The sequence below is a fragment of the Camelus dromedarius genome, chromosome 13 (genome assembly GCF_036321535.1).
Source record: "Camelus dromedarius isolate mCamDro1 chromosome 13, mCamDro1.pat, whole genome shotgun sequence".
NCBI lineage: Eukaryota > Metazoa > Chordata > Mammalia > Artiodactyla > Camelidae > Camelus > Camelus dromedarius.
Window position 1 is genome coordinate 703829 of NC_087448.1, and position 25625 is coordinate 729453.

Consider the following 25625-nt stretch of genomic DNA (forward strand, 5'->3'; position numbering starts at 1 on the left):
AACTCTAGCTTGGGTCCTGTCCGCTGGCCGTGGCCATGAACTGTGACAGGAAAGCACGCACTTCACCCTGACGCCCTGTCAGAGCTGACGCAGCCTCTGCCCGAGGGGGATGCAGCAAAGGCTGACTTCAGGGGCACTGCACGCAGTCCCTCCAATGTCTTAGTTTTCTGTTCCAAGCCGAGCTGAAGGCGTCCAAAAAAGAAAAAGGACACCCCGAAGTAAAGAAAGCTCAGCTCACGAGATGGCACACGTGGTGGCTTAAAATAGCCCTGAATTACAGCACAACGTGTAAGGGCCGAGGCTCACACAGGCGGCCAAACACACTGGATAAACTGAGCCTCTCGGCCACCGGCCTGCTTCTGTGGCACCTGCAGCCCTGGTGGAATCGTCCAGGCCAGAGGGCCAGCGTGCGCAGGTGTCCCCTCCAGAGCCCCGGCCCAGCTGGCACCACGCGGTCGTTTCCCCAGAGAGCCTTGGGGGGAAGCACAGGCCAGGTCTAGGCCCACAGCTCCTCTGCCCACGGACGAGATGGCAGCTCTGTCCCCCAGCTCCCCTGCCCACGGACGAGGTGGCAGCTCTGTCCCCCAGCTCCCCTGCCCACGGACGAGGTGGCAGCTCTGTCCCCCAGCTCCCCTGCCCACGGACGAGGTGGCAGCTCTGTCCCCCAGCTCCCCTGCCCACGGACGAGGTGGCAGCTCTGTCCCCCAGCTCCCCTGCCCATGGATGAGGTGGCAGCTCTGTCCCCACCACCGCAGAGCCGGGGTGGAGATCAGACCCCACATGCTGGCTCAGAGGGGCACACGCACACGCAGGAGGCAGCAGGGTCAGGCTCCCAGCATCCCCACCGCCCTGTCTCAGGCGCCCTTGAGAGTTCGTCCGGCATCTGGTCACACTCTCATCAAATGCCAGCCGTCTGCACCCCACTTGTCTTAGTAGCTCCTGCTTATCCCCTTGCACCCCCTCCAGTGCACACAGTAGGGCCTCAACAAACGTGCTGAATATGTGAGTAGAATTTCTGGCAGTAATATGATCAGTACATTCTTGTAACAAAAAGCCCTGGAGTTCAAGGAGAATTTTTGCCAATTCTGCTGGAAAATTGCTAACTGCTGGGATTTCCAAAGCAGTAGTGGGGAACCCTAAGACTTACAGAAAAAACGATAGGAAAAAAATCTGTATTTTTATTGTGTAAGAATCAGTGAAAAGTCTAACTTTTCAGTTATGATTTTCACAAAACAGAGTTTTAAAGATGAGCCAGCTCGCTTCAGAAATTCATCTGGCGATAAACCCGAAGAATAAAACCATGCTGACGCATTGCCACGGGCGGTCGCGGCCCGGCCCAGGTCTGCCCTGGGCCGCCCTGCCATCCTGCAAGTGGCCTCGAGGACTACTCCGGTTTTAGGCAGTTTATCTGTTCCTTCAAAAGCACTCCTGCCTTCAGAGGCGGTCTTGTTACCTGACCAAGAATGACTGATTAGCTTGAGGGACACTGATGGTGCCCGTCTCACATGGGGCCTGGGCTGGGTGCCGGCCACGAGAAGACGGACGGGGCTGCCCCTGGCTGCAGGGGACCCCCGTGCGCAAACAACGACGGGACACTTCCAGGAGGGGGGCTGAGCAGGGACTGGGGCGCAGCGCTGTGGGGCAGCGTGTGTGCGGACCAGCACAGAAGCACCTGCCGGTGAGGACGAGAGGCCTGGGCCCCACGAGGAACGTCTGCGACCGTCAGGGCAAAGGGGCTCTCACCCCCGTGCACACCGGGACATGCCTGAGTCGGTGACGGATAAACGGGAAAGAACTGGGCAGATCACTGGATTTGAAAAATGTGGTTATTTTAACAGTGTTACCTTTTAAAGCAACAACAGACTTGACTGGAAATTTTTCGGCATCCAGTCCAGGACTAACGTACTGATTCAAGAAATATTTGTTGTCAGTGCATCATGCAACTGACCCAGTGGTTCTTACAATGTAATTCTTAATTCAGCCTTTCATGGGACAACATGTGCAAATTTGTTTTAAAATTTAAAAAAAAAAGAAACACACTCGCTATTAACCGGTGATGGCATGTCAAAGCACTCTGTATGCTTCTAAGGATTTAAAAACAAAGAAACGCTGACAATGTAACACATATCCTCTATAATATACTTCTTTTGAAACATTCTGAAGTGTTTTGATTTGTCTCAGATTGACGGTGACGTAGGGAGTGTGTGCCCGGTGGGCACAGGGAACCGGAGCCGCCCCGGGCTGTGAGGGAGACGCTTCGCCAGAAGGACAAAGGTGGGGCCAGCAGCCCCCGGTGGGTTTGCACCTGTAAGATCGGAGCAGACACTGAGTTGTTAGATGGAATAATGAGGCCGCCAGGAGGGAGTCCGCTCACCCGCCCCACCTGCAGCCCTGGACAAGGGGCAGGAGCCTCTCGGAGCCCAGGGGGCAAGAACGAACAGAGGCTAGGGGAGTTCAGTCCATGGGGATGGGAGCGACGGAGTCACCAGCAAGGACCCTGGGCACTGTCGCCCGGACAGGTGGACTTTCTGGTCCTCTGGCTGTGAGGAGGCTGCGTGGGCGAAACGCAGGCTGGTGACGAGCGCTCCACGGGCAGCTTGGGAGCGGGGGGTGGACACTGCCGATGAAAATAAGCCCAGGGCTTTCTGCTGACGTCACCCCCGCTCAGTTATCACCGCTGGACACAGCCCCGCCCAGCCCTGGCCCGCAGCCTACAAACCACCTCCACCATGCGAGGGTGGCTTCCGTGGTAACGAGGGCCACCGAGGAGGTGGCCAGAGAACCAAAGACTAAACAGCCCATCTGAGAAGGACGTCGCTTGGAAAACGTCAGTGTAATTCCAAACCTCTAGCCCGAAAAGTCCCTGTAATGCTCTCAAGGCCCCGCAGAGGAATGAGTGCCCGGTGAGTCCTGAGTGTCTCGTGACCTCCATGCCAGAAACACGGCAGCTGGTGAGACTGTCTTCAAATCATAACAGGGCCCCCGAGGGCTGCCCCGCGAGAGAACACACAGGCATGTGTGCACACACACGGACGTGCACGGACACACACACACACACACACACAGTGCACCCACCCACAGGGCACGCTGTATACACACACGTGCACATACCCACATGTGCACGTGTGTGCACACATACACACGTGCCCCAGCAACTCGAGGAGCTCAGGGAGGTGTGGGCTCCCAGGCACCCCCTGCTCCTGCACCGGGCTGGTGTCCCGAGCTGACCGCCCACCATGGCTCTGTGTCCCACCAGACAGCAGGGGCCAGAGCCCACAGTGCCACCAGGCAGATGGGTGTCTAGAAGGGAGAGGCTGTGCTACCCACCCAGGAGGAGAGAAGGTGGGGCGGTCGCAGGGCCGGGCTCCGACTCTTACCGCGATTCTCAGGACCGACGCCTTCACTGAGGTCCATTTGTCCTGCCTCCGGTCTATGACCAGGATGAACCCAATGCCGGCATCCTGCAGGCTGAAATGAGGGGGAGCTGCGGTTAGTGGGTGCAGCTGACAGACAGACTTTCCCGGCAACCTCAGAACAAACCGGCTCCTCCTGTCACCCTCCTGCCACTCCGCACTGCAAGGGAAGACACGTGCCGAGTGGGCATCTGAGCAGACCGCAGCCCTTCCAGGGCCCCACCAGGTACTTTCCAGAGCTCGCTCCAACCGAGACAGACAGATCCCATCTGTGTGTCCCCCAGCCTGACACCAGCCAGCTCACGCCGCAGAGAGCCGGGCAGGGCCCATCTTTCCGGAGCCCAGTTTGTCCCGGTCAGAGCAGGGTCATTTTCCTTTCCATGTGGGCCAGCGGGCTGACCCCTTCACAGTAAGTTCTATGACCCACACATCACGCTAGTCCCAGCATCTGAGGTCCCGAGTTCGTCCATGTTACAAATCGCTGCTGACGGCACTGCCACAACATGGGGAGAAAACCCTCGAGGTGCCCGGAGGTGCACAGGCAGCTGCTGGGGAGGAGAGATGAGATGTGGCTTCTGGCACAGCAGCATCTGAGCGCGGGGAGTGACAGCCTAACGCGGGCGCCTGAGTCACAGCGTGGAAACCAGGAGCCGCTTCCGCGGGGTGACGCCGCCTCCAGCCGACTGCGGGTGCCAGCGCGCGCCCGCCCATCCACGTGGACATGAAGGGGGGCGCAGGCCTGGGGCGCTGACTTGAACTATTCCTTCCTACGCCTGGGAGCCACCTCGGGGTTTAAATAAGGACCAGAAATACCAGATCACGTACAAGTGATGACCCCGAGGACGTGCTCAGCCGGAGGTCAATGCTGCGTGACAAGGCCTGAGCCAGGATGTCCCAAATCCTGACTCTCCGAGAAATGACGGCGACACACCAAGTCGCCCCTGGGTGTGTGCTGAGCCCTTCTGCACATTGGGCAGTGCAGGACCCCCCCCCCTGCTCAGAGTCACCTGGTCCGGGACCCCCGACTCTGTTGTCCCTGCTGCTCCACAGGAGGCCTCAGGATGGCACACCTGTTCTGACCCCAAAATAGGTTCCTCTGTTGCCCAAATGTACCCAGTTTTTGCCACGGAGCTGGGCAGCCCCTGCTGCCCTCAGCGCGTGTCCTGTGCGCAGACCTCGGGCACAAGCAGGGCTGGCAGCTGGGCCGCACACGGTGGGATGGCCCGGGGCCCCCAGCCCCGTCACCTGAGTCACCTCCATGGCCTCTGCCACCACCCTGCCCCCCGTAACTGGTGTCCTTGGGTCTTTGTCTCGCTCTGCACTTTTGAACACCATGCGGTAAAAGTTCCGAACACCAAAGGCTCGTGTTTCGACCACAGTGGGAGGACCAGCGCAAGCTCGTGAGGGGGCAAAGTCACCGACAGCAGAGTCTTTTAGAATCAAAATCACGAGTGAAATATAAGGAATCCACTGGACCCGCAAAAACACGTCCCAGAAGGCAGGCTGCTCAGCGAGGATGGACGCCAGGGCAGGCAGCTCATGGGCCCATTATGGGAACACGCGGCCCAGCTCTGTGGTCGTGTTGCTGCCCGGCAGGTGCCCAGCACCCGCACAGCGCCAGGGAAGGCGGGCAGCCCAGCCCGGTCCCCTTCTCTCCTGCTGGGGGGGGTCCCACGGGCAGGCGTCACACTAAAGCTTGGGGCCAGTCTTCTTACAGCCTTTGCCACGACCCAAGAGGTAGGCACTGCTCTCTCATCAGCCCGGAGTGGAGGGGCTGGGGCACAGAGAGCTTAAGTCATTTGCCCAGAGTCACACAGCTGCTGAGCACTGACAAGTGAGCCCCATGGTCTGGCTCTGAGTCCAGACCCCCCAGGCCCACCCTGCAGGATAAAGTAGCCCCTCCCTCCCCCCGACCCCCGGGCTGCCTCCTGTGTCAGGCCAGGCAGGCCTTCCCTCTCAGGGGACCCGGCCCCAGGAACACACAGCAGAGGCCCACATGCCTGGACCCGGCTGGGGCCCTCTCATTCCCACCACACTCGGGGAACACTGACTCAGAGGCAGAGACGTCACAGAACGCATCTTACGTGGGGATGTAGGGGCCCTTCATGCCCCCTGCGCCCAGAGCAAGGCCCCCAGGAGCCAGGGCCCTGCAGTCCCGGGGTCCGGCCACTCACCCTCCACCACGCCCGCCCCACATCTGTGACCTCACGTGCCCGGGGAGAGGGCGGGCAGCCCACACTCAGATGCACCAGAGGTTGGCCCCCAGGGCCCCTCAAGCGCCAGGCCTTGGGCCGATGGTGCTGACGGTGGTGGCCGCAGAGGAAGCTGGAGGGAGTGATCTGGAAGCCGCAGCCACACAGGGAGGTGCTCCCAGGACCCCAGACACACGTGGCCCTGCAGACACAGATGCCGGCCTCCAGCCTCCTGGCAGCTGGCTCAGCAGGGCCGCCCTGGACAGCTGCCCAGCAGCTGGGAGGGTGATGAGCTCACTTTTGGCCCCAACTCACAAATGGCGTGGAGCTCGCACAACTTCCGGTTCTTGTGTCCTTGGGTCCGCCGTGCCCCTCTAACACCGGGGCCTGCGAACTTCTCCAGGGTGGCCCTCGGTGGCCTGGGGTCCGACCCCCACTATTCCCCGCCCCCCATCCGGGCAGAAGCAGTGTGAGGGGTCAGGAGACAAGGGCTGGGCGGTTCCGCGCTGCGAGGCCAGCCCTCCCGGGCGTCACACTGTCCAGCTCTTGGCCCAGATGCAACTGTTCTCAGACCGGACACAACTTGGAGCAGAGACGGGCGGAGACACAGAGATGCTGGGATGACAGAGGGGAGGGCGATGGGAGAGCCAGAGTGGAGAGGGCGGTGGGGCCAACCCACCCGAGTGCGTACCCAACAGCGGCACACCCGGGACTCCCGAGGTTTGTTAAACGCAGACCCGGGCGCAGGGGGTGCATTTCCAGCGGCTCCCAGATCTAAGGCAGGTCCCACAGACAAGCCCTGGGGACTTTCCATGATCAGACCCCACGTCAGCACGTCCAAGCTTCTGCCCCAGAGGAAGATCCTGGAAGGAGGTCCGGACCCCTGGAGTAGATACTGGACCTCCGCCTGGGTGGGGTCAGGAGGGAAGTGGGGGCCAGAAGGAGGGGCAGTGGCGAGCCCCCCGTGGCGTGACCCTGTGGTTTCCGTCAGCCCAGGGAGCTCTGACGCCTCCTGCGGCCACGGCGGGGCGCTTCTCAGGAAGAGGGCACGGTGCGCCCCAGTTAGAGAGGAGCCCTGTGCTCCTCCCTGCCTTTGTTTAAAATGGGGAATCACGACCCCAGTGCCTGCAAGAGCTTAGAGCAGAGAGAGACCCCGCGAAAGGCCTGGCCTGGGGTCAGGGAAGCACCCAACCGCCGAGTCGCCCCTGCCCCGCCCGCCCGGGGAAGCCCTCGGTCACACCAGACCTGTTGGCCCCTGCTGGCCTGCTGCTGCCCAGAACCCCCGGGGGCCACCGTCCCGAGGTCCGTGGCCCACGGCCTGCGTCCCAGAAACCAGCCCGCTGGTTGAGCGCCCACCGGGCAGAAAGCTCAGCGGCTAGGAAAACATCCACCTTTGTTTGGGGGGGGGTAATTCGGTTTATTTGTTTATCTGCTTTTTTAGAGGAGGGGCTGAAGCATGAACCCAGGGCCTTGCGTATGCTGAGCACGCGCTCCACCGCTGAGCGGTCCCTCCCCCACCGTCCAACTCTTTTTACAAAACTCTTCCGCACGGGGCGACAGTACGTGTCTGTTCTCACGGCCCCGTCGGCCCCGTCAGGGTGGCGAGGGCCAGGCGCGCACGGAGGACCGCGGGCACCGGCCAGCGAGGCCCGGGGACACAGCGGGCCGCCGCTCCTTCCTCGCCGCCCGGGGGGCAGCCCACTTCCCACAGAAGCACAGCACTGTCTCCGGAGCCCGAGAACACGTGCTTCTCACTCTTCATGTTGCTGTTTCTTCCCGGGTCAGCGCCAACGTGGACGTACCCAGGACTCGTCCAAGCGGACACAGGCCGGGTGGGAGGTCTGTCCGCAGACAGTGCCGAGGTCAACGTGCGGCCCACACCTGGGCCGCAGACACCCATGTGGCGGGAAGGAAAGTGCACCTGGTTTTCAAAGACTGATTTCCACCCAGCTCAGGAGCACAGCTTCCTCCAACAACATGACGGACGAACACAGCGTGGCCCATGCACGCGATGGAGTCTACCCCATGTCAACACGCTACTACACGGATGGACCTTGAGGACGTCACGCTCGAGGAACAAGCCAGACACGAAACGACGACTTCCGTGCGACCCCACTCGCGTGAGGTCCCGGAGTCGTCAGATTCAGAGACGGAAAGTAGGCGGTGGGCGCAGGGGCCGGACGGGGAGCAGGGAGGGAGTGTGTAACGCGGACAGTTTCAGCTCCACAAGATGACAGACTCTGGAGGTCTGCCGCACAGCAGCGTGCGCTCGGGCAACACCACTGAACTGCACACTTAGAAACGGTCAGGACGGCAGGTTGCTGCGTGTTACGTGTGTTTCTCCGCAACTAGAAAAATTACACTGAAAACCCCCACCGCCCACACGGCTCCCTTAAATGCACGCACAAAAAGACACACACACACACACACACACACGTGCACACTGCTGGCCACTCCTCTGTAATCGCGGAGTGACCTGCCCCTCCCCAAGGGCACAGAGACACAGCACCACCCGGGGAGTGAGACGCACGCGGAGCACCTTCTGGAACCCTCGGTGTCTGCTGCCGATCCTCCCGTTCACGCGCAGCAGCGTTCTCTCTGTTTCGTCGCCGCCAGGTCCCAGGGGTGTCCAGACCCGGCCACGTCTCACCCGCCCCCGCACTCCCCTCCTGTCGCATGAGCTCTGCAGGGAGGCAGACTGGCCACAAGTCCCTGGAGTTGTCCCCACCGGCCTGCAGACGATCGTGACCCATCAGGGACTGCAAGAGCTGTGGGCACCCGAGCAGTGAACCCGGCCCCCCAGCCAAGACGGGCTCCGAGGCGCCCCCCCGCCCCGTGCGGCCACTGCGTGGGCGCTGCCGGCCGACACCCTGGCTGATGAACTGGTCCGTCCAGCTTCCCCCACGGGGCGTCTTCCAAAAGACCCATGACCAGTTCACACTCACAACCGTCTGCTGCGTCAGGACGAGGCCTGCCCGTCAGCCGTCAGCCTGACGTTTCACGAGGGCCGGTGACTGTCATCCAGACGTAATGGCTTAACCCAGTGACCCCATCGTCCACACACAATGACTGAAGCAAAGCCAGGGGGTGTTTCTAAAGGACCAACGAGGCTTCGTCAGTGGCTGTAAGGTCAGTGTCCCGGAAGCGGCCTCCACGAGAGGTCCGTCCACTTAACTTGTGTCTCCGTTTAAAGCGCGTGTGGTCCTAGATCTCATCCTCCACTTCGAGGCTGTGCTGGCGCATTCGCCGTGCGGGGTGACCAGCTGGTGTGGGGAGCTCCCCCTTTTCGAGAAGCACCCGCCCACCTCCCCATCCTGCCATGGAGGACGAAGGCCGGAGGGGCCTGCGCTGCTGACCGCGTCCACCAGGTGGCAGCCCCTCCCTCCCGAATACAGCGAGCACAGGGCGCCCCAGGTTCCCGCAGGAGGGGGCCGGCCCCCCGCACATGGGAGCCCTCCGGGGGCGGCACCCAGGCCCCTGCTGTACCCACGACACCCATACTTTCTCATGTACCCTGAGTGGTCTGGAAATGACTGCGGGGTAAGCGGTGGGTGAGTGCACTTCTGTCTACTTAGGACCTCCCCCACATCTCCCCCCCCCCCCGGAGGAACCAGCCCACAGCTGCTGACAGCCGCTGGGGGCCCAGGGCTCACAGTCCTCCAGGCACATCGGGCCAGCTGCCCCTCCCCTCGATGGTCCTCCTCGCAGCTCCTGCGAAGCACGGGGTTGGGCTCCCACGTGGGAGATTCACTCCGGATGAAAGGGCCCTGCCGCACCCTCCACCGGGAAGGAGACGCGCGAGCAGAGTCACACCGACCAGCGCAACACACACGGCGCCTGGAGACAGAGCCCGCGGGGCTGGGCTGCACGTGGTCAAACCGCCCCGAGGCCCCATCCACAGCACCACCGTCCCACCAAGCGTAAGTGAAGCACCGTCATTCCTCCGCTTCAAAGGGAAACGTGCTTCTTGCCCTTGGGGCTTGTGCATGGACCGTGCCTGCAACCTTGGACGCGAGGGTCCGGACAGGCCCCGACCTACTGAGGCAAGAACCCCTTAAAAACAAAAGAAGCAGAGGTGCTCGTCCTACCTGAAGGGCAGGTGAGCACGCTGGAGTGAGGGCGCAGAGGCAGCCCCGCCTGCCAGGCAGGTGGCGCCCTGGGCTTCCTCTGCTCTCTGCAGGGGAAGCCCACCTGCCAGCACATGTTCACGGAGGAGCCACATGCTGCTCTCGGGGCCCCCGTGCAGGGGAGACAGAGACCGGCACCGGGCTGTCAGGTTACGGGTGACACTCCAGGTGAGCCTCGTGAAGCCGGCTTCTTTCCTAGGTGTGCAGGACAGAGGGCCTCCCAAAGGAGGTGGCCTGCAGCCTGGGAAGGAGCTGTCTCCAGTGCCCTGGGCGGAGGAAGCAAGTGCAAAGGCCCTGAGGCCAGGAGGCCTGAGGACCAGCAGGTGCAGCAAAGGTGGTGACCCAGGGGAGGGTAAGGTCTAAGATTGGCCTGTAGTGCCCGGGAGAAGGCCGGCCTCTGAGCTGGGTGTTGGCCCTGCTGGGTAGAAAATGACTCTTTGACCTTTCCAAAACCAAGAGTGACCTGAAACCCCGTGTTTCCATGCACAGGCAGGCAAGGGTTCACCGTGCTGAACTATTCCAGGTGGGCAGTGGGAGACCACTCACCACCCCCCGGCCACGGCTTGTTGTTTAGCTGACACCGAGTGGTCACCACAGCAAGGCCACCTTCTGGGCACTGAGTCCGGGCCGGCCAGCACCTCGGCCGGGGCTGGGGAACCACGACTCCAGCTACAGAGCTGGTTCGAGGTGAGTTTTAATCTGCAGGACTTTGGATCGTAGGGACAGAGAAAGGAGGTGGGCACTGAGGAGGCCACGGGACAGTCCAGACCTCTCTGCAAGCGCAGAGCCCTCTGGCCTGCACATTCTCTGCCTCCGAGTTCTCTGATTCTACCCACTTATGGGTCAGGAAAGAGGAGCAGGTGGTCGAGGGGCTCCACGCAGTGTCCTGCTGTGGGGATGGGCAGGGCCCGCCCCGCTCACAGCCCACAGGGGTAGGACCGAGACCACGGCCTCAGACCGTGGGCAGCGCCCACACAGGTCCTAGCTGGGAGCTCCTCTGCCCAGCTTGGGACAGGCCTGCGCCGGGGGGAAGTTGGGGGGCAGGACAGCCACGGTGGGAGGAGGGCTGCAGAGGGACGAGGGACACCCGGGAGACGTCACAGAGGGGAGCCTGGGGAGCTGGCCAGAGGCCCGCCCTGCAGAGGACCAGTGAGGCTGCCCAGGCACCCACAGTCAGCAGCCAACAGACACCCCATCTTCTTGTGAAATCACCAGACTCCCCAAACCAGTGCTGAGAGCAGCTCCTTCCTCTTGCTGGTCTGACCCAGGTGTCCCCACCCCAGGGGCCGCGTGGCTTTTCTGCGTCCCATTGCTGGGCTTGCCAAGAGCTGGACCCACCATCCCCACCCCAAGGACATCCGGTGGTGCCACTCCACGGGGGAGCCCCCTCTTCATGTCCCTCTCCAGACCCCTGATCCTACTTCAGCGATGTCCCCCGGGGCCTGGGGCTTCGTCCTTGACCAGCGGTGACACCTGCCTTCCTGGCTGTGGCTTCAAGGGCCAGGGAGAAAATAAACAGAGACGCTTTGCAGTACAACAGGGCCCCCATGAAGCCCCTCGAGGGGGCTGGGCCAGCCCAAGGGGCCCTGAAGGAAGGCCATGTGCCCCCAGAACACTGAGCACCCCTCTCACCTCAGCTCTGCCACCCGGAGCCCGGCCCAGCGAGTCAGGTACCGAGAAACATGGAGACGGAGGTGCACATCCTCCGTCCCCGGGCTGCACGTCCCCCAGCTTTCTCTGCCAGGTGACCTCTGCCCAAGTCTGTCCAGACGGCTCCCCTAGCTTAACCTCTTCACCCGCAGTTTTCTGTAAGAACCTATGCCCCCTTGCAGGCCCCGGCCCTGACTAGCGGAGACCGACCGCTGCTGACCAGCAGTTCCCGTAGGACAGGCGTCGTCGGGTGGTCAGACCTGCCATTAGGTCAGCCTCCCAGATTAGCCTAATTCACGGAGCTCTGTTACCAGCCCCTGAAACCTGGAGGGAGAGAGCTGACGGCTCCTGGGCAGAGCCTCCCGCTGCGGCCGGTCCGTCCCCACGCCGGGCACCACGTGGCTGTCCGCGGCGCCCTAATGAGGCAGCTGCAGCCGCACCACTTCCGAGAGGGCGACCAGGGACGACACTGGGGCTGCCTGGTGTCCACCCCTCGCCCCCTGGCTCCAGGATGCCACGCTGCCCAGTGTGGCCAGTGGGCTCAGAGAAGCGCTCCCCACCTTTCTGGAGGGCAGGGTCCGGTTCTGCTTGTGACAAAGCACGCACCTGGGGACGCTGGTAAGGTAGGTCATGACATTCTGGAACTCCTTGTCCGGGACCTCACCGAAGGCCGGGTAGTCGGGGAAGGTGATGACGGGGCTGCCGTCCTGCCCCCGCCCGCCTGGGGAGAGAGAAAGGCGCCACTGAGCTTGGCGGCCGGGAGGGGAAGCTCCCAGGTCTCAGCAGAACAGACAGTCACTTTCCAGGAGCACCAGGTAACTCCCTCTCCGTGCTGTTATTAGGGGAGAACTGTGTGCTGTTGAGGGTCGGACCTGGAAAGACGTGAGATGAGTGAAACAAACGCCTGTTGTTCTGCCACCGCAGGGCAGGGCAGCACGCTCCTCCCAGACCCTCTTCGTGCACTTCCCGTAGCGGAGACCGCGCTGCACAGAGAGCTGGCGCCCTGCGTCCTTCCTGCGGTTGTGGGCATGGTCTCCGTGCCCCTCCACGACGCGCCCGGCACTTAGACATCGCACAAGACCCCAGCTGCCCCTGACCCTGAACCTCTGCCCCACGAGACCCTGGGTGGACAGCTTCCTCCTCACAGGAGCCGCCCCTTCGTTGCTGCTGGGAGGAGGTACAGGCGGGACGGGGGCACTTCCAAGGGAGGGTGCACCCAGCACACGTCACACACAAAACAGGCAGCGGCCCGGGGTCTGGGAAGGGAGAGCGGCCCCACCCGAGTGAGGCCGTCGTGGAGGGGTGAGCGCAGACCAGGGCTGCGAGCTTGGTCTGAACTGTCTCCCAACCTGGGGGAGCAGCACAGACGCCAGGCGGTGGGGCCAGGTGGGAGGTGCCCGCCAGATGGTGTCCTGGGTGGCTAGAGACGGCCACCATTCTCCTCTGGGGACAGGGTCCGTTTCTCGTCCCTCTGAACCCAGGTCTGAGCGGGTGGCCTGCTCCAGCCCACAGGAGGCGGCAGACGTGGTACGCGCGGCTCCCGAGGCCGCAAGTCGCGCCAGCATCCACCCCGTCAGGGCTCTTGCTTGGGAAGCGGTTGTCACAGGAGCCACAGCCACACGGGGGAGCCGTCTGCCCCAGATCCGGGCCGAGGAGCCCTCCACCCCACCGTCCCACAGGGCCACCTGGCCTCGGTGACGGTCGTTTGGGCCTGGGAGGGCAGCGGGCCCTGTGAAAACTGGCCAGAGTGTCCTCATGCTGGGAGCGGACAGGCTGGAGAGCGATGTGGGCGCCACTCCCGCTGGGCTCTGCTGACGGGTGTCCGTGACACCCAGGACGGCCCAGCTTGTTGTGGACATTTAAGCTCAAGGTGCGTTGTCAGAGGCTCCCAAACTAGGCGACGTGAGCCAGCACCCCACGTCAGCTTGCGGTCTGGGGTCAGAAGGGGCGGCTGGCCCGGCGGTGCCCCGAAATCCGGCTCCCTGGGTGGTGGGACTGAGTTCGCTCTCGGCCCCCAGGGCGTCCACGTCCCTCCAGGCGGCCCCCATCCTCCAGCTGGTGGCAGGGAACCCCGGGCATGTCAAGACCCTCATCCTTGGAACCCTCGGTGCCTCCGAGGGCCCAGCGCTGCGTCAGGCCCCCGGCTCACAGCCGCTAGCTGGGGCCTCAGTTACTTGCGCAAGACCCCTCCCCGAGTGCCTGGGCGGCATCTGAACAACAGAGGAGGCGTGTCTGGGGCTCCTCCCACGTGGTGACACCACAAGTCACCACGGTAACACCAAGGGCAGGCGTGGCAACTTGGAGGAAGGTGGAGGTCACGACCCCGTCCCACTGGGAGACTCATTTCTCAGAAGGACACCCGCTCTGTCCTTCCTCCGTCAGGCCGGCACCCCTCGCGGCAGCCGCCCCACCCAAAGGGCCAGGATGCTGTCTCCACTTCCTGCTCCCAGTCTTCGGTCCTCGAGAGGCACTTCAATCCTAGAGCGACACCACGGGTCTGCTCCTGGGGGACAGCGGGGAGAGCCCCAGGGTGCAGGGGCGGCTCTTGGGGCTCAGGAGGGACCTTGACCTGCTGGCTAGGGACCTTTATCCTCCGGACCCCTAAGGGGCAGGCAGGGAGCCCTGGCAGGCAGGCTCGCCAGATGGAGGAGCGACCACGCCAGGGCACTGCACTTGGGCAGCTGGCACTGTCCAGTGGCTGGGGTCGTGCACCTCGGCCGGCGAGACAGGACGGCAAGACCTGGACCCAAGGGGAGGGCAACAGGTGGATCATGGCCAGGACACGAAGTGACCCCAGCACAGGCTCCCGGGCAGTGCCAGCACCTCGCCCATGTCAGCCGCACCTGGGGGACAGAGGACGGAGCCACAGAAGCCAGACCCCAGGCCCCGGACACTGCACGGAGGCTGACTGTGTCGCAGCTGTGCCTACTCGCCTGCCCCAGGGAGCCCTGGCGTCCAGGAGGCCTCAGCAGCTCTAGGGCTGCATCCCCCTTGGGACCCAACTGACCTCTGGCCTGTGCCCGCCAGCCGCCCTGAGCCGCCCTCATCACAGGCGTCAGTCCAGAGGAGAGTGGGCTGCACCACAGATGGCCCCCAGTCCCCACCATGCAGCCAGGGGTGAGCCACCAGCCCGGCCGAGCAGACCCTCCTCCCCGCCACGCGGCCCGGGCTTTGCACTCACCAGACAGGTAAGCGAAGCACTTCTGCAGCTGGTCCTGGATGTCTGCAGCACAGAGCGGGCTGATGTCCTGGTGCATGATTTCATCTGTGGGGAGAGCAGAGCAGATGGATACACGCTGTCACTCAGGAAACCGCCTCACCTGCCACGAGTCTGGGCCAGCCCCCCGCGGCCGCGCACCGTAGCAGACACCTAAGGGGACCCGCAGTCACGTGTCAGGAAAAAGGAATGTCAGTTTCCAGCACGCAGAAACCTTTGTTTCTCAGGGAACAAAAAGCTGTGTCCTGAGCGACTCATCGACGTTTAAAACGTGTGTGTCGGGGGTCGGGGGGAGGGGTGGGGGAGGGCCAGGGAGGGGCAGCGGCGACGGGCAGCAGAGGGGAGGCGCCGGGAAGTGGGGCGGGGCTTGGGGCAGTGCCAGCACCTCGCCCAAGTCAGCCGCACTGGAGGGGTGACCCCTAACACAAGTGGTCAGAGAGCTGCACTGAGTGAGAACAGACCCCTTTGGTCTGCAAGTGTCCACCCATGTCCCAGAAGTGGGCGGGCCACCCTGGGGCCTTCCCCTGTTGTCTGGCAGTGGGCAACCTGGCCACTGCAGTGGGTCCGACACTCATGCCTCCCCACTGCCCGGCACTGACCCCGAGGAGGGCGCTGAGCCCAGTCCTGACGCAGCACTGACCGGGCGCAGGTTCTGGATCGGGGCCTGGCAGTGACCGGGCAGTACTTCCAGCCACAGCCTGGACGCGCTGACCAGAGCAGGAGGGCTCAGCGTGACTCCCAGGGGAACCTTGACGCCGAGGGGACGTGTGTCCCTGCCGAGCACGAGGTGCCAGGGCGCTGGCGGGTGGGCCACGGAGCTGGGCCTGCTCCACGTGCCGCAGGGACCCTGCGTCTCTAAGTGGATGCCCGGCTGGCCGCACGTGGTGTACGGCCCGGACCAGGGACGTTTGCAACCTTGAACATGAACACAGTTCCCTAAAGAGATTCGTGATGGTGGTGATGCCTTGCCAACAGCTGGAAAGTCAGCTCTCCTTCCCCACCCCTCTTCAGACCCTGGCCTCCAACAGCCGGGAGACGGAGGTCCCAGAGACCTCTGACCCTGGGGCTCGGTGGAGGCAGTTGGAAACCCGGCCCTCCTGGTCTTGCAGACAAGCAAAGAGGTGACACAGGGAACACACAGGCAGGCCCCCAGGCCCTGGTGGTCTTTTCTGGAACTGCCGACCACACGGCCGGCTGCCCTTGTACTCGCCTGGTGCTGAAAAGGAAGTGACTGGGTTGGTGCCCCCGGGCCTGCCGCCCAGACAGAGCGGCAGCGGGTGCTGGGTCCGGGACAACGGCAGCACATGCGCCTCCAACTCAGACGCCAGGACTCTGCCACCTCCTGGGCGCGGCAAATGTCTCAGCCATGCCTTTCTCCTTTTGGGGGTGAGAAAAACAGGGTTGGAAACAATCGCTCCAAGGGAACTTGAACTATTTCAAATTCCGGACGCGGTGGTTTTTGGTGTCCACGCTTCATTCGTGTGGATGTGTGTCGGGGCAGCGGACATGGCTGGTGCTTGGAGATTTGATGGCGCCTTTTCCTTTTCTCAGCACAGGGAATGACCACACTGTCGACCGTGGAACCTGGGCCCCCTCCTCAAATCTAGCCTCTGCCAGCCTGGGATGCATGTGTCCTGGATGTGGACCCCTGGGCAGCAGGGTTGCCCTCAAGTCTGGAGAGAAGACGCCCAGGGCAGTGGACAACGGCATGCACACTGTGGGCCGGCAAGCCCCTGACGAGTGTGGACCCAGCGTCAGTGACGAGCGTGGACGCAGGGCCTCCCGCCGTCCAGGCCCACCCGCTCGCGGGGAGAGGAGACCACGCGTCTCAGGGCCACTGATGGCCATATCTGCAGAGATTCTCAGACCTGATTCTGGCGGCTCCGAGTGGCAGGGACTTCCAGTGGCTCGTCCTGGCACGAGCACAGTCCCACGTCCCCAGGCTCACCACGGACATCACAGCTGTCTGCTCTCCCGGATGGCAGACGGCTTTCCCACATCCTGGGGACAGAGCTGATACAGCTGAATGCCCCTGCGCTTTCTGTGACAGGGTGACAGTCTCACCAGCTGTGCCACTGTCCATGGGATTTTGTTCCACAGAGGGACGTCCATGGAGTCTCCTTACCCACCCTCCTCTCGGGGCGGCAGCTGTCCTCACACTCTTCGAGCTCCCCAAAGGGCCGAGGCCCTGGCCACCTCGGGGTCTTTGCACAGGCTGACCCTCAGTGATGCTCTTCCCGTCTCAGTTTGCGGGTCTGCTCTCAATTCCCAGCTGAGATGCTGCATCCTCAGGGAGGCCCTCCTCCGCCTCCCAGCCTGGCAGGGGCCTCAGCGCATCCTGCATCCCCACGGGGCCCACGTCCCCCCACAGCTGTCCCAGCCCTGGGCAGGAGCTCAAACAACTCGTGTTCGATGAGTGATGCAAAGGGTGACCCTCGAGAGCATCCATTAGAATCCAGCAAACTTCGTCCTGATGTGCACACAGGCTGGTTTTGGAATCTCTGTGTCGCTGGTTCTGCGGGTACCGACTGCTGACCACGGCCGTGCATCCACCAGCAGCTGAGCCCTGGAACCCAACACCCGTGGGTTTTCTGGGGCAGAACCCAACTAATATTGTGCCTTAGATCAAATTTTAAAATAGGGCTGCTCTGCGCATGGAACGCATTCCTACAAGTGGACTGTCCAAAATTCATCACTTTTCCCACTGGCCGCCCCTCCCAGAGCTGAGAACAGTGAGGACAGCCCCTGAGCACCGCGAGTGCTGCTGTTTGTCATGCGGCCCCTGCGGGCGCAGCCGCTGCGTCAGACTTGTGGGCTTTGCTCCTGGTCCAGGGCAGGGCAGGTTTGCACTTTGTGCTGTGCTGTTTTCCAAGGTCCTCGTCCACTCCATTTAATCCTGCATTTGAGCCACTGGTGTCCGCTGGCTGAGGAGGAAGTGGGGGACCTGACCTGTACTGTGTGCGCGTCTGGCCGCTCCTCCGACAGGGGTCCGGACGGGAAGTGGGGTTGCCCCATCCGCCTGCTCGGCGTGAGGGTCAGGCAGGCCCGGCCCCTGCACAGAAGCGCTCTGTGTGAGCACAGTGCCCCGCGGACAACTGCCCGCTCCCAACATTCCTGCGGCCCAGACGTAAACGGAGACTCCGGGCAATTATCCTATTAGAGGGTCGCTGCGAGCTGGGGAGGTTAGGAAGGTCTCCGGTCGGAGGGGCGCAGGGGGAGAGGACAGCCCTTCCGTTCTGTGCCCTGCAGGGTCACAGGCTGACCTGCCCCCCTGGCGCCGGCGCTGGGAGCCCATCTGAAAGGCTGCTCTGTCTGGAGCACCGCAGGGACAGACCCTCGCTCTCCAGTGAGGTCAGTGGGATGACGTCTCAGCCGTTCTGGGACCCGGCTCGGTTCCACATGAGGACAAAAGGGAAGAAACCCTGAGTCCTGCCTTGTCTGGGCAGCAACCTGAGATCCGGGGGGGGGGGGGGGGCGCCACTTTTAGCTTCACACCTCTTCATCCTCACACAGTCGGGCCTGGCGGCAAATCTCCTCTCGCAAACTGACTCGTGGGTGTGCTTTATTTGGGACGAGGATTTCGTAATGCAGGGCGGGCAGTGTCCGGCCCATCCTGCCCACGTGCAGGGCCTCTGAGCCTCAGCCTGGCCGGCCGGCACCGCCTCAGACAAAGAACACACGCAGAGAGCGCAGGACCCTGGAAATCCATGTACCGGTGGTAAAGGCCGGGCTCAGGGAGCCCCGAGCACTAGCAGGACCCTGGAATTCGGGTTCGGAGGCTGGTCCCTGCCTTGCTGGTGATCTTGGAGCTTGCCGGAGGGAGACAGGAGCCCGAGAAGGGTCCTACGAAGGGGGGCAGCTGGTGAGAGGCCTGGGCCCCAAAGCCCACCAGGTCCATCACGAGACGATTCCCTTCCTGTTTCCGTCTGGCTGGAAGTCCACACCCAGCACTTGGGTTTATTTTCACTCAATAAAAAACAGTGACGCCCTTTTGGACTCCAGGGTGGAGAGCCCATGGGGTACTTCACCAACTCACTTGGGTGGGATTCCTATTCCACCGGGGCCCCTCCCAGGAATCCCCAAGCCAGGGCAGAGCGTGTGAGGATGAACAGCCACAAAAAGGTGACTCCAACCCAGGGCGGGGCGGAGGGGTCCAAACAGGCTCCGTTCTGAGCCTCGGTCAGCTGGGACGCGCAGCTCCCCGAGCGCCAGGCGGCGCAGGGGAGACGCCCCGGGGCTGTGCATGACCTGCGGGGGGCTCCGCGCACATCTGCACTGACTGGGGCTGGCTTCTCGCTCACAGCCCGTCCTAGGCGTTTTCAGTGAGTCTGGGCTCCGGGTTGAGCACAGACATTTCACGTCACGTACGACGTGTCGCTCACGCAGTTCACTAATGTTCTCCCTGGTTTCCTAATTTCAGAAAGCAAATCCCCACAAATTTTAAAACGAAAGTCTTGGTATAAAAGACCCTTGACAGAACTCGTCCTTGGGGAAGCACCAGCCACGCAGCCTGAGCTCGGGGAGCCGGACGCCGGAGCTGAGCCATGGGAGCCTCCCGCGTGGGCACCGGGACAGAGCTGAGCAGAACTACAGGGAGCCCAGGGGCGGCAGCGGGCGCTCCCTGTGAAGACGAGGCCGGGAGCCCCCAGGCCTGCACCTCCCAGGCTGCAGCCCACCGCCTGTGTGTCTGCAGCTCAGGCTGCGGGGGGTCTCCCGATGCAGAACGGACACAGAACCCTCGCCTGGACACGCTGGGGTCTCCACCCCATCTGGCCCTGCCAGCCATGCCCCCTCAGGTAATCTCAGACGGGCGCAGAGCTCCCAGGGCCGCCTGCCTGGGGGACGCTGATGCGGATGAACCCTCCAGCGAGGCGGACGGCAGAGGACCAGGGCTCCCTCGGGGACACTAGGAGGACGGTTTCCATTGGCCCGTTCACCAACACCCATTTTACCCAGGTCAGAGGAGAGGTCAGCAGCCAGCCTTGGGGCCCCCCGTCCACACCCACACCAGGCTGGGCACCGCACGGGGCCCTGGACACGAAGCTTCTAGCACACTTCACTCCCCGGCTTGTACACATGCACATCGCACACCTGATGGTTTCTGAGCTGGAAACAACTTCTTAAAAACAGCTTTAGGAATCCTGTTAAGTGCATCCCTCTGCCAGGTCCAGGGTGAAGCAGGGCGCGGAGACACCTGCCTTAGAGGACACCTGCCTCGTTGCTGACGGCAGGAGCCCCAGTGAGCCTCAGAATCCTCCTTAGCACAGGCTCCAGGCAACTCGGCAAGCAGGCGGAGATGGCAGGCCGGCCTGGGTGGTGCACGTAGCAGTGGTCGCAGCCCACCGGGCCCACGCCAGCGGGGGCCCCCGCTCCCCCACGGGGCGCTCTGGGGTCTGACTCCAGAACCGCACTTCTCTGCACCTCTTGGCAGAGCCCCCTCCTTGGCCAAGGAGAAAAGGGCCCCACTGTCAGACAAACTCGGGAAGCACCACGGAAAACCTCGTCTTGGAGGCTCAGAGACCACCTCCCAGACACGACCGGTCACGGTGTGGGGCGGGGGAAGGGGGGGCACAGCATCTCCGGGCTCCGGTAGAAGCCACGCCGCAGGTGACGTACTTCCCCGAGCACAAGGCCACTCCGGCTGGTCCTCGTCAAAGCAAAGGAAGAGCCTTAAGCGAAATCCCAACACAAGTGCCCGCGGAGCCAACGGCACAGCAGCAAGCCCCCGAGGTCTCAGTCGAGGAAGCAAGTCCGTCCTGAGCGTCTCACCGCAACCCGCTAGCACAGCGGGCCGCGCAGGGAGGTGAAACACCGCCTCCAACCTGCAGGCTGTCTGGGCGACTGAGTCACTTTTCAACAGGTTCACACGGAAAATCTTCAACCCGTGGTAGAAACAGCAGTTGCAGCACGACTACTGCGAAGTACGCTTTACGTATTAGCACGTTAAGTTGTCACAACAAGCCAAGAGGTGGGGACGCGATATTCCGTTCTCTGGAAGAGCGAACTACGGCACAGAGAGGCCAAGTAACCTGCCTGAGGCCACACAGCAGCAACAGGGTGACTGTAGGTCCAGCCGCACAAAGAAGGGAGGGGCAGGGCGTCATGAGCCCCACCCAGGTGGCTCTGCGAGACGCTGGGGTCATTCTAACTTGGGGGAGGCCTGGACTGTGGAGAAGAGCTCCGATCAACTGCAGAGCAGAAGCTGGGCCCCTCCTGACTCAGAGGGGCCGCCGCAAACCCAGGGCCCTCCTTGCATGCGGTCTGGGGAGTCCCCTACCTGTGTCCGCGATCTAGGGAGGGGCACTCGGCAACCCCCAGAGGCTGGGCACGCGGGAAACAGGGCTGGGAACCCTGCAGGAGCCGGAGCACGAACCCGCCTGGCGCCAGGCACCCACTGCTCCTCCCACGGGCCGAACATCCACCGTCCACTGAGGGCCTGAGGCTTGGTCCTGGTCTCGGATGCTCTGCCTTTGTCCTGGGCGCCCGCCCTGTGTGTGAGGGGATCTGGCTGATGAGTGGATGGTGCCACTTAACACACGGCCACCAGCTTAAGTCCCCAGGAGAAAGCAGACCCCTGAGCAGGGCAGCAGCCCACAGCAGGCCTTCCAAGCTGGGCTGTTTTGCCCTCGCCCAGCACCCCGCCCTTGGGGCCCCTCCTCCTCTGAGACCAGCCCTGGTGCCCAATTAGGCAGGAGCTGTGATGCTGCAGTTTGTGTTTCCTGCAGGCCGGGCGGGGCTCCTCGCCGCCTCTCCTGCTGGAGACGCACCCCCACAGCGTCAGGACAGGGTCCGGGGAGGGCGCCACTGGGGATTCCGCCTCAGGGTGAAGGGGCGGCCTCCGCGGGAGGATGCGCTGAGTCGGAGGAGGACGGGTGGGCGGAGCAGGAAGAACTCCACGCCCTTCTGGGGTCCGACACACACCCTTCAAGGTACACCGTGTCCGCCCCACTCCAGACGTGCCCCCTTCGGGGCTTCAGGGGCGCCGGTGAGCCAGCCCCGGAGCAGTGTGTGCAGCAGCGCACCCCCTTGCCCGGCTGTGGCCGAGCCCCCAGCAGCACGTCTACGGCCACAGACCCCACGCCCGGCCCCCGCGTTCCGCGATGTCACCTTCCCAGATGTCAACATCTCCGCTGACGCAAGGAGCAGGTGTGGCTTCCACGTCTCACACACACCAACACGTACACACCACACACTGACGCCACACCCAGTGCGTGCGGACATGGCTCACTCACCAGACATACACACACACAAACCTATGCTGTTTGGAAATGAAGGAGATCTTCGAGAGCTTTGTTCTAAAACCACCACTTACCAACATTAAAAACAACAGAGATCCGGGACGTCTACCACCCTCCTTCCCTCCTTGCTCCGAGGGCAGAGCCGGGAAGGGCGGTGCCCAAGTGAGGCTGCTGGACCTTCCCTCAGAAAGCAGTGCACAGGACGCGCCACGCGGAGAGGCCAGCGCGGCGCCAGCACACCCTGAGCTTCTCCGGAACCCCAGAAGCTCTCCAAACCCTCCCCTCGCCCGGGGACGTGCATGTCTAATTCCGTTTCCCAAGTACCAGGAACACTGTAAATCTAAGACCCGACAAGTCGCTGCATCCACTTCCCCAGTCACACCCCAGCAAACAGAACGATGACGCTCAGGGCAGAGGAGGCCGGGGCACCAGGGCTCACCTCAGCCCGCGCCTTACCAGGTGGCCCAGCTGACGGGGTCGCTGCCCAGCAGACGGGAGGCACAGCGCAGAGCAGGGCTCAGGCCCTTCGCAGACGCTGTCCCCCGGAGCCTGACCACAGAGCCCCACCACGACCAGGCACACACGGGAGACGGGGCGGCGTGAAGCGAGACAGAGAAGGACACACAGAGACAGAGAGACAGACAGAGGAGAGGAGTGAGGGGCGACGGAGAGGGAGCTGGGGTCGGGGCTTGGCGGTGGCGGGGCCTGTACACCCGCTGACCTCGCTGACGTCCCCAGTGGCGGGACAGGAGACTCCGACCCGAGTCTGGGAGCGTGGCCCAGCCCTGCCGTCTCACCCAGCGGGCTCCGGCCGCCTCGGGCACAGTGATGGGGCCGGGGTCTCGCCACGTCACTCTCGCCCACTCGGTCTGCTCTGGGCCCAGCTCCGGGCGGGCCGGTGCCAACCTTCCCTCCCCGCCTCGTGCAGCCTGAGCAGATGTGAGGACGGAGGAGCACGACTCCCCTGTAAACAGCAGGTGCCACTGGGAGTCAGCACCCAGTCACACGGCCAGGTGAAGGGCCCAGCTCTGGAGGTGTCTGCTCCACAGAACCACTGAAGGAGAGGTTTCCATCAACATACCAGCAGCTCCGGGAAATCGGACAAGCGCTGCTTCGGCGGGGAGACAGCAAACTGTCTGCAGAGAATGGGGGACGGCCTCCAGCCCTTAGTTACAACCACCCCCTGGACGTTTACTCAGGAGCCTCTTCATCTTAAAAAATAAAGCGCACGTTAGAAGAACACCCAGAATTTCTAAGGGCAAGTGCTAAGAACTAGTGCTAGCCTGTGGTTCAGAAACCACCGGAGTCTGAGGTGATGGCGAAGGGCCACCCGAGGGCCCCCACCATAAAGCCTCGCAGTCCCAGGAGGGAAGGGCGCCAGCAGACGTCCCAGGACGCGCTGCTCGGGTGAAACTTCTCAGGTTCCCAACTCTGGCTGAGTCCTGGGGGGCGGTCCTTCAGGGACCTTTCCAGCCCCGTGTCCGTGGGGCTGCCGGCCTCCCACCACGTCCAAGTGCTCGTCTTCTGGGTTTCAGAGTCCCCGGACCTCAGCAGGGAGACTCACCCACTCCGCCACCTCACACACCTGGTGTCTTTGTTCTAAATCTGAGACCTTCAGACGCCGACAGCCGAGGTGCGGCCCATTCACTGAAACGTGCAAAATACTTATTTAACAAATTACGCATCCAACTTCGGCAGAAGTATCCACTGGAAAATGCGCTCTCGACAAATCACTTCAAAACAAGCACCTTTCATCCTTAAAAACTCGACCAGGAAACCCAGGCCGCCCCCTCCTGGGCCCCAGGGTTCTTTGTCCTTGGTCGCCAGGGGCACGGCCACCCAGGTCGGCGCTCCCCGAGTTCAGGCTGGGTCCCACCCCGACAGAGCCCCTGCCGGGCTCAGGGCTCCCACCAAGGCACCCCAGGCCGTCTCCAGGAGCTGAAACAAAGGGCCTGGCCAAGCTTCACGCCTCCAGTGTGCACTGGCGACGATGCCCCTTTTGCTCCAGGCGGGGGCCCGTGGGGATGAGGACAAGGATGGGCCTGGCGGGGAGGGAGGGGCCGGCCCACCAGGATGCCCGGCACGCCCCCACCCTGGCAGCGGCCCCCTCCCACCACCCCAGCCACGCAGCCCACACTGGACCCCGGACAGTGCCGGGCCGAGGGTCCCTGCCCCTTGCGCACCTGTGCAGGTCTTCAGGCGCAGCCACAGCCTGGAGAGGTCCCGCGACAGCAGGGACAGGAGGCTTAAGGTCATGCTGTCGCCCGCCGGCCGCGTCAGGGGGCGGCGACCTGCCTCCCGGAACGCCCGTGCTGGGCGCACAAAGGGAGGTCACTGGGCTCCAGGTTTGGGCCGCCCGCCTGGTGCATGCAGACCCGGGTTCCCTCCAGGGTCTCAGGTTTGCGGGCCCGGAGCCCGGAGTCCGCGGCTGGCTCGTCCGTTCCACCTGCGGCCGGTTAACAGTGGCGCCCAGCGGTGGCGGGGCTCCCGCGGCAGCCGCTCCCTCCCCGTCGCCCGTCCCGGCCCTCCCTGCAGGGGCCCCGTGCTTAGCGCCGGCTCCGCTAAGCCGGGCTGCGGGGGGCGAGGGAGCAGGCGCAGCCCCGGGGCACCGGACCCCGGGTCTGGACACCTCCGGTTGGCCGTGCTGGGAGCAGCCACTGGGCAGCTGTATAACGCGGCTGAAGACCCGCGTGCACAGCCTGAGCGTCGCTGACTGTGTGCGTGGGGGTCGTGTGTGCCCAGGTCCTCAGCAGCCAGACTTCAGGACGCCCCCACCCCACCGCCCGGGGTGGGGTTACTGAGAACAAGGACAATGTGATAAGGGGGCGCTGCCAGAGGCAGGGACCCCGAGGAGCTCATTAAAGCACAGGGTTAGCTCTGCAGGGGGGCGGTGCTCCCAGGGGACACCAGGCTCCCTCCCTCCAGCAGGAAGGACCAGAGGGGCTGAGGCGCCCCAGCTGGGAGTCGACGGACCTGGAGAGGACAGCGCTCGGGCTGGGCCAGGCCTGGTGTGGCTCTGGTGATCAGAGCAAACCCGGCACTGCAGGCCCTGGCTTCCCCATCACGGGATCATGAGGTCGCAGACGCGCTCCCCCGCCGCCCGGGCCAGCCACGAGCCCCAGTGGAGGCAGCAGCCCTGAGCGTGATCCTCAGGCTGTGCTCACAGGCCACGGACCTGCCCGTGGTGCGCGCTGTGGGGAGCTGCCCTTGGAGAAGCAGGCCCCTCGGCTGTGAGGGATTCCCCACCACGCCGGGCGCCTCCCCCGTGTGTCGGATGCCCCGCGGCACTCGGCCCCGGCCGGCCGACCTCTGGGCCCCGAGCTCTTCCGCAGGTCTCACACTCCTCATCTCCTGCTGAGCCACGAGCTCTGGGCTCACGGGCCATGGGCGACCTTCTCTGGCCAACGTGAGCAAACGCAGCCATGGCCACAGCACCTCCACCCTCACTTTCCTCTCCAGGCTGCGCTGAGAACAGGGAGCTACCGTTTCCCACTAAAGACCCGTGATCCGTTCATCCAGGAAACACGCACCAGTGGCTGGCGAGGCACGAGGTCAAGCAGCGAGCGGTCAGGCCCGGGGCCCCAGCAGAGGCCCCCAGGACAGGGGCTACCTCCCCAGCACAGACCACGGTCAGGGGAGGGTCAGGGCAAATCCCACAGGATTAATGGGCTCCTGGTCTCTGCACCCCAAATACCCACAGAGCTGAGAGGCACCGACACCACCAGATCCGCACACAACTCCAGCCCCTTTCCTGGGCCCCGCCCCACATGGGCCCCGGGGTGGGGGTG

At 63.5% G+C, this 25625-nt stretch overlaps 1 protein-coding gene across 16 annotated transcripts in view; it reads right to left on the reverse strand.

The window, feature by feature from the left end:
- The window catches only part of MCF2L (MCF.2 cell line derived transforming sequence like), a 102091-nt gene that overhangs the window by 28893 nt on the left and 47573 nt on the right, over nucleotides 1-25625 (reverse strand). For 12 of the 16 annotated variants that reach the window (XM_064492944.1, XM_064492942.1, XM_064492940.1 and 9 more), the window contains 3 exons: nucleotides 14564-14647; nucleotides 11989-12103; nucleotides 3378-3468 (listed from right to left, as the gene is read on the reverse strand). In XM_064492944.1, the coding sequence (XP_064349014.1) occupies nucleotides 3378-3468; nucleotides 11989-12103; nucleotides 14564-14647 (290 nt within the window). Of the gene's footprint in view, nucleotides 1-3377; nucleotides 3469-11988; nucleotides 12104-14563; nucleotides 14648-23422; nucleotides 23695-24020; nucleotides 24175-25625 lie in introns of those variants that run through there. The other 4 variants (XM_064492943.1, XM_064492946.1, XM_064492948.1 and 1 more) reach the window with 4 other exon arrangements.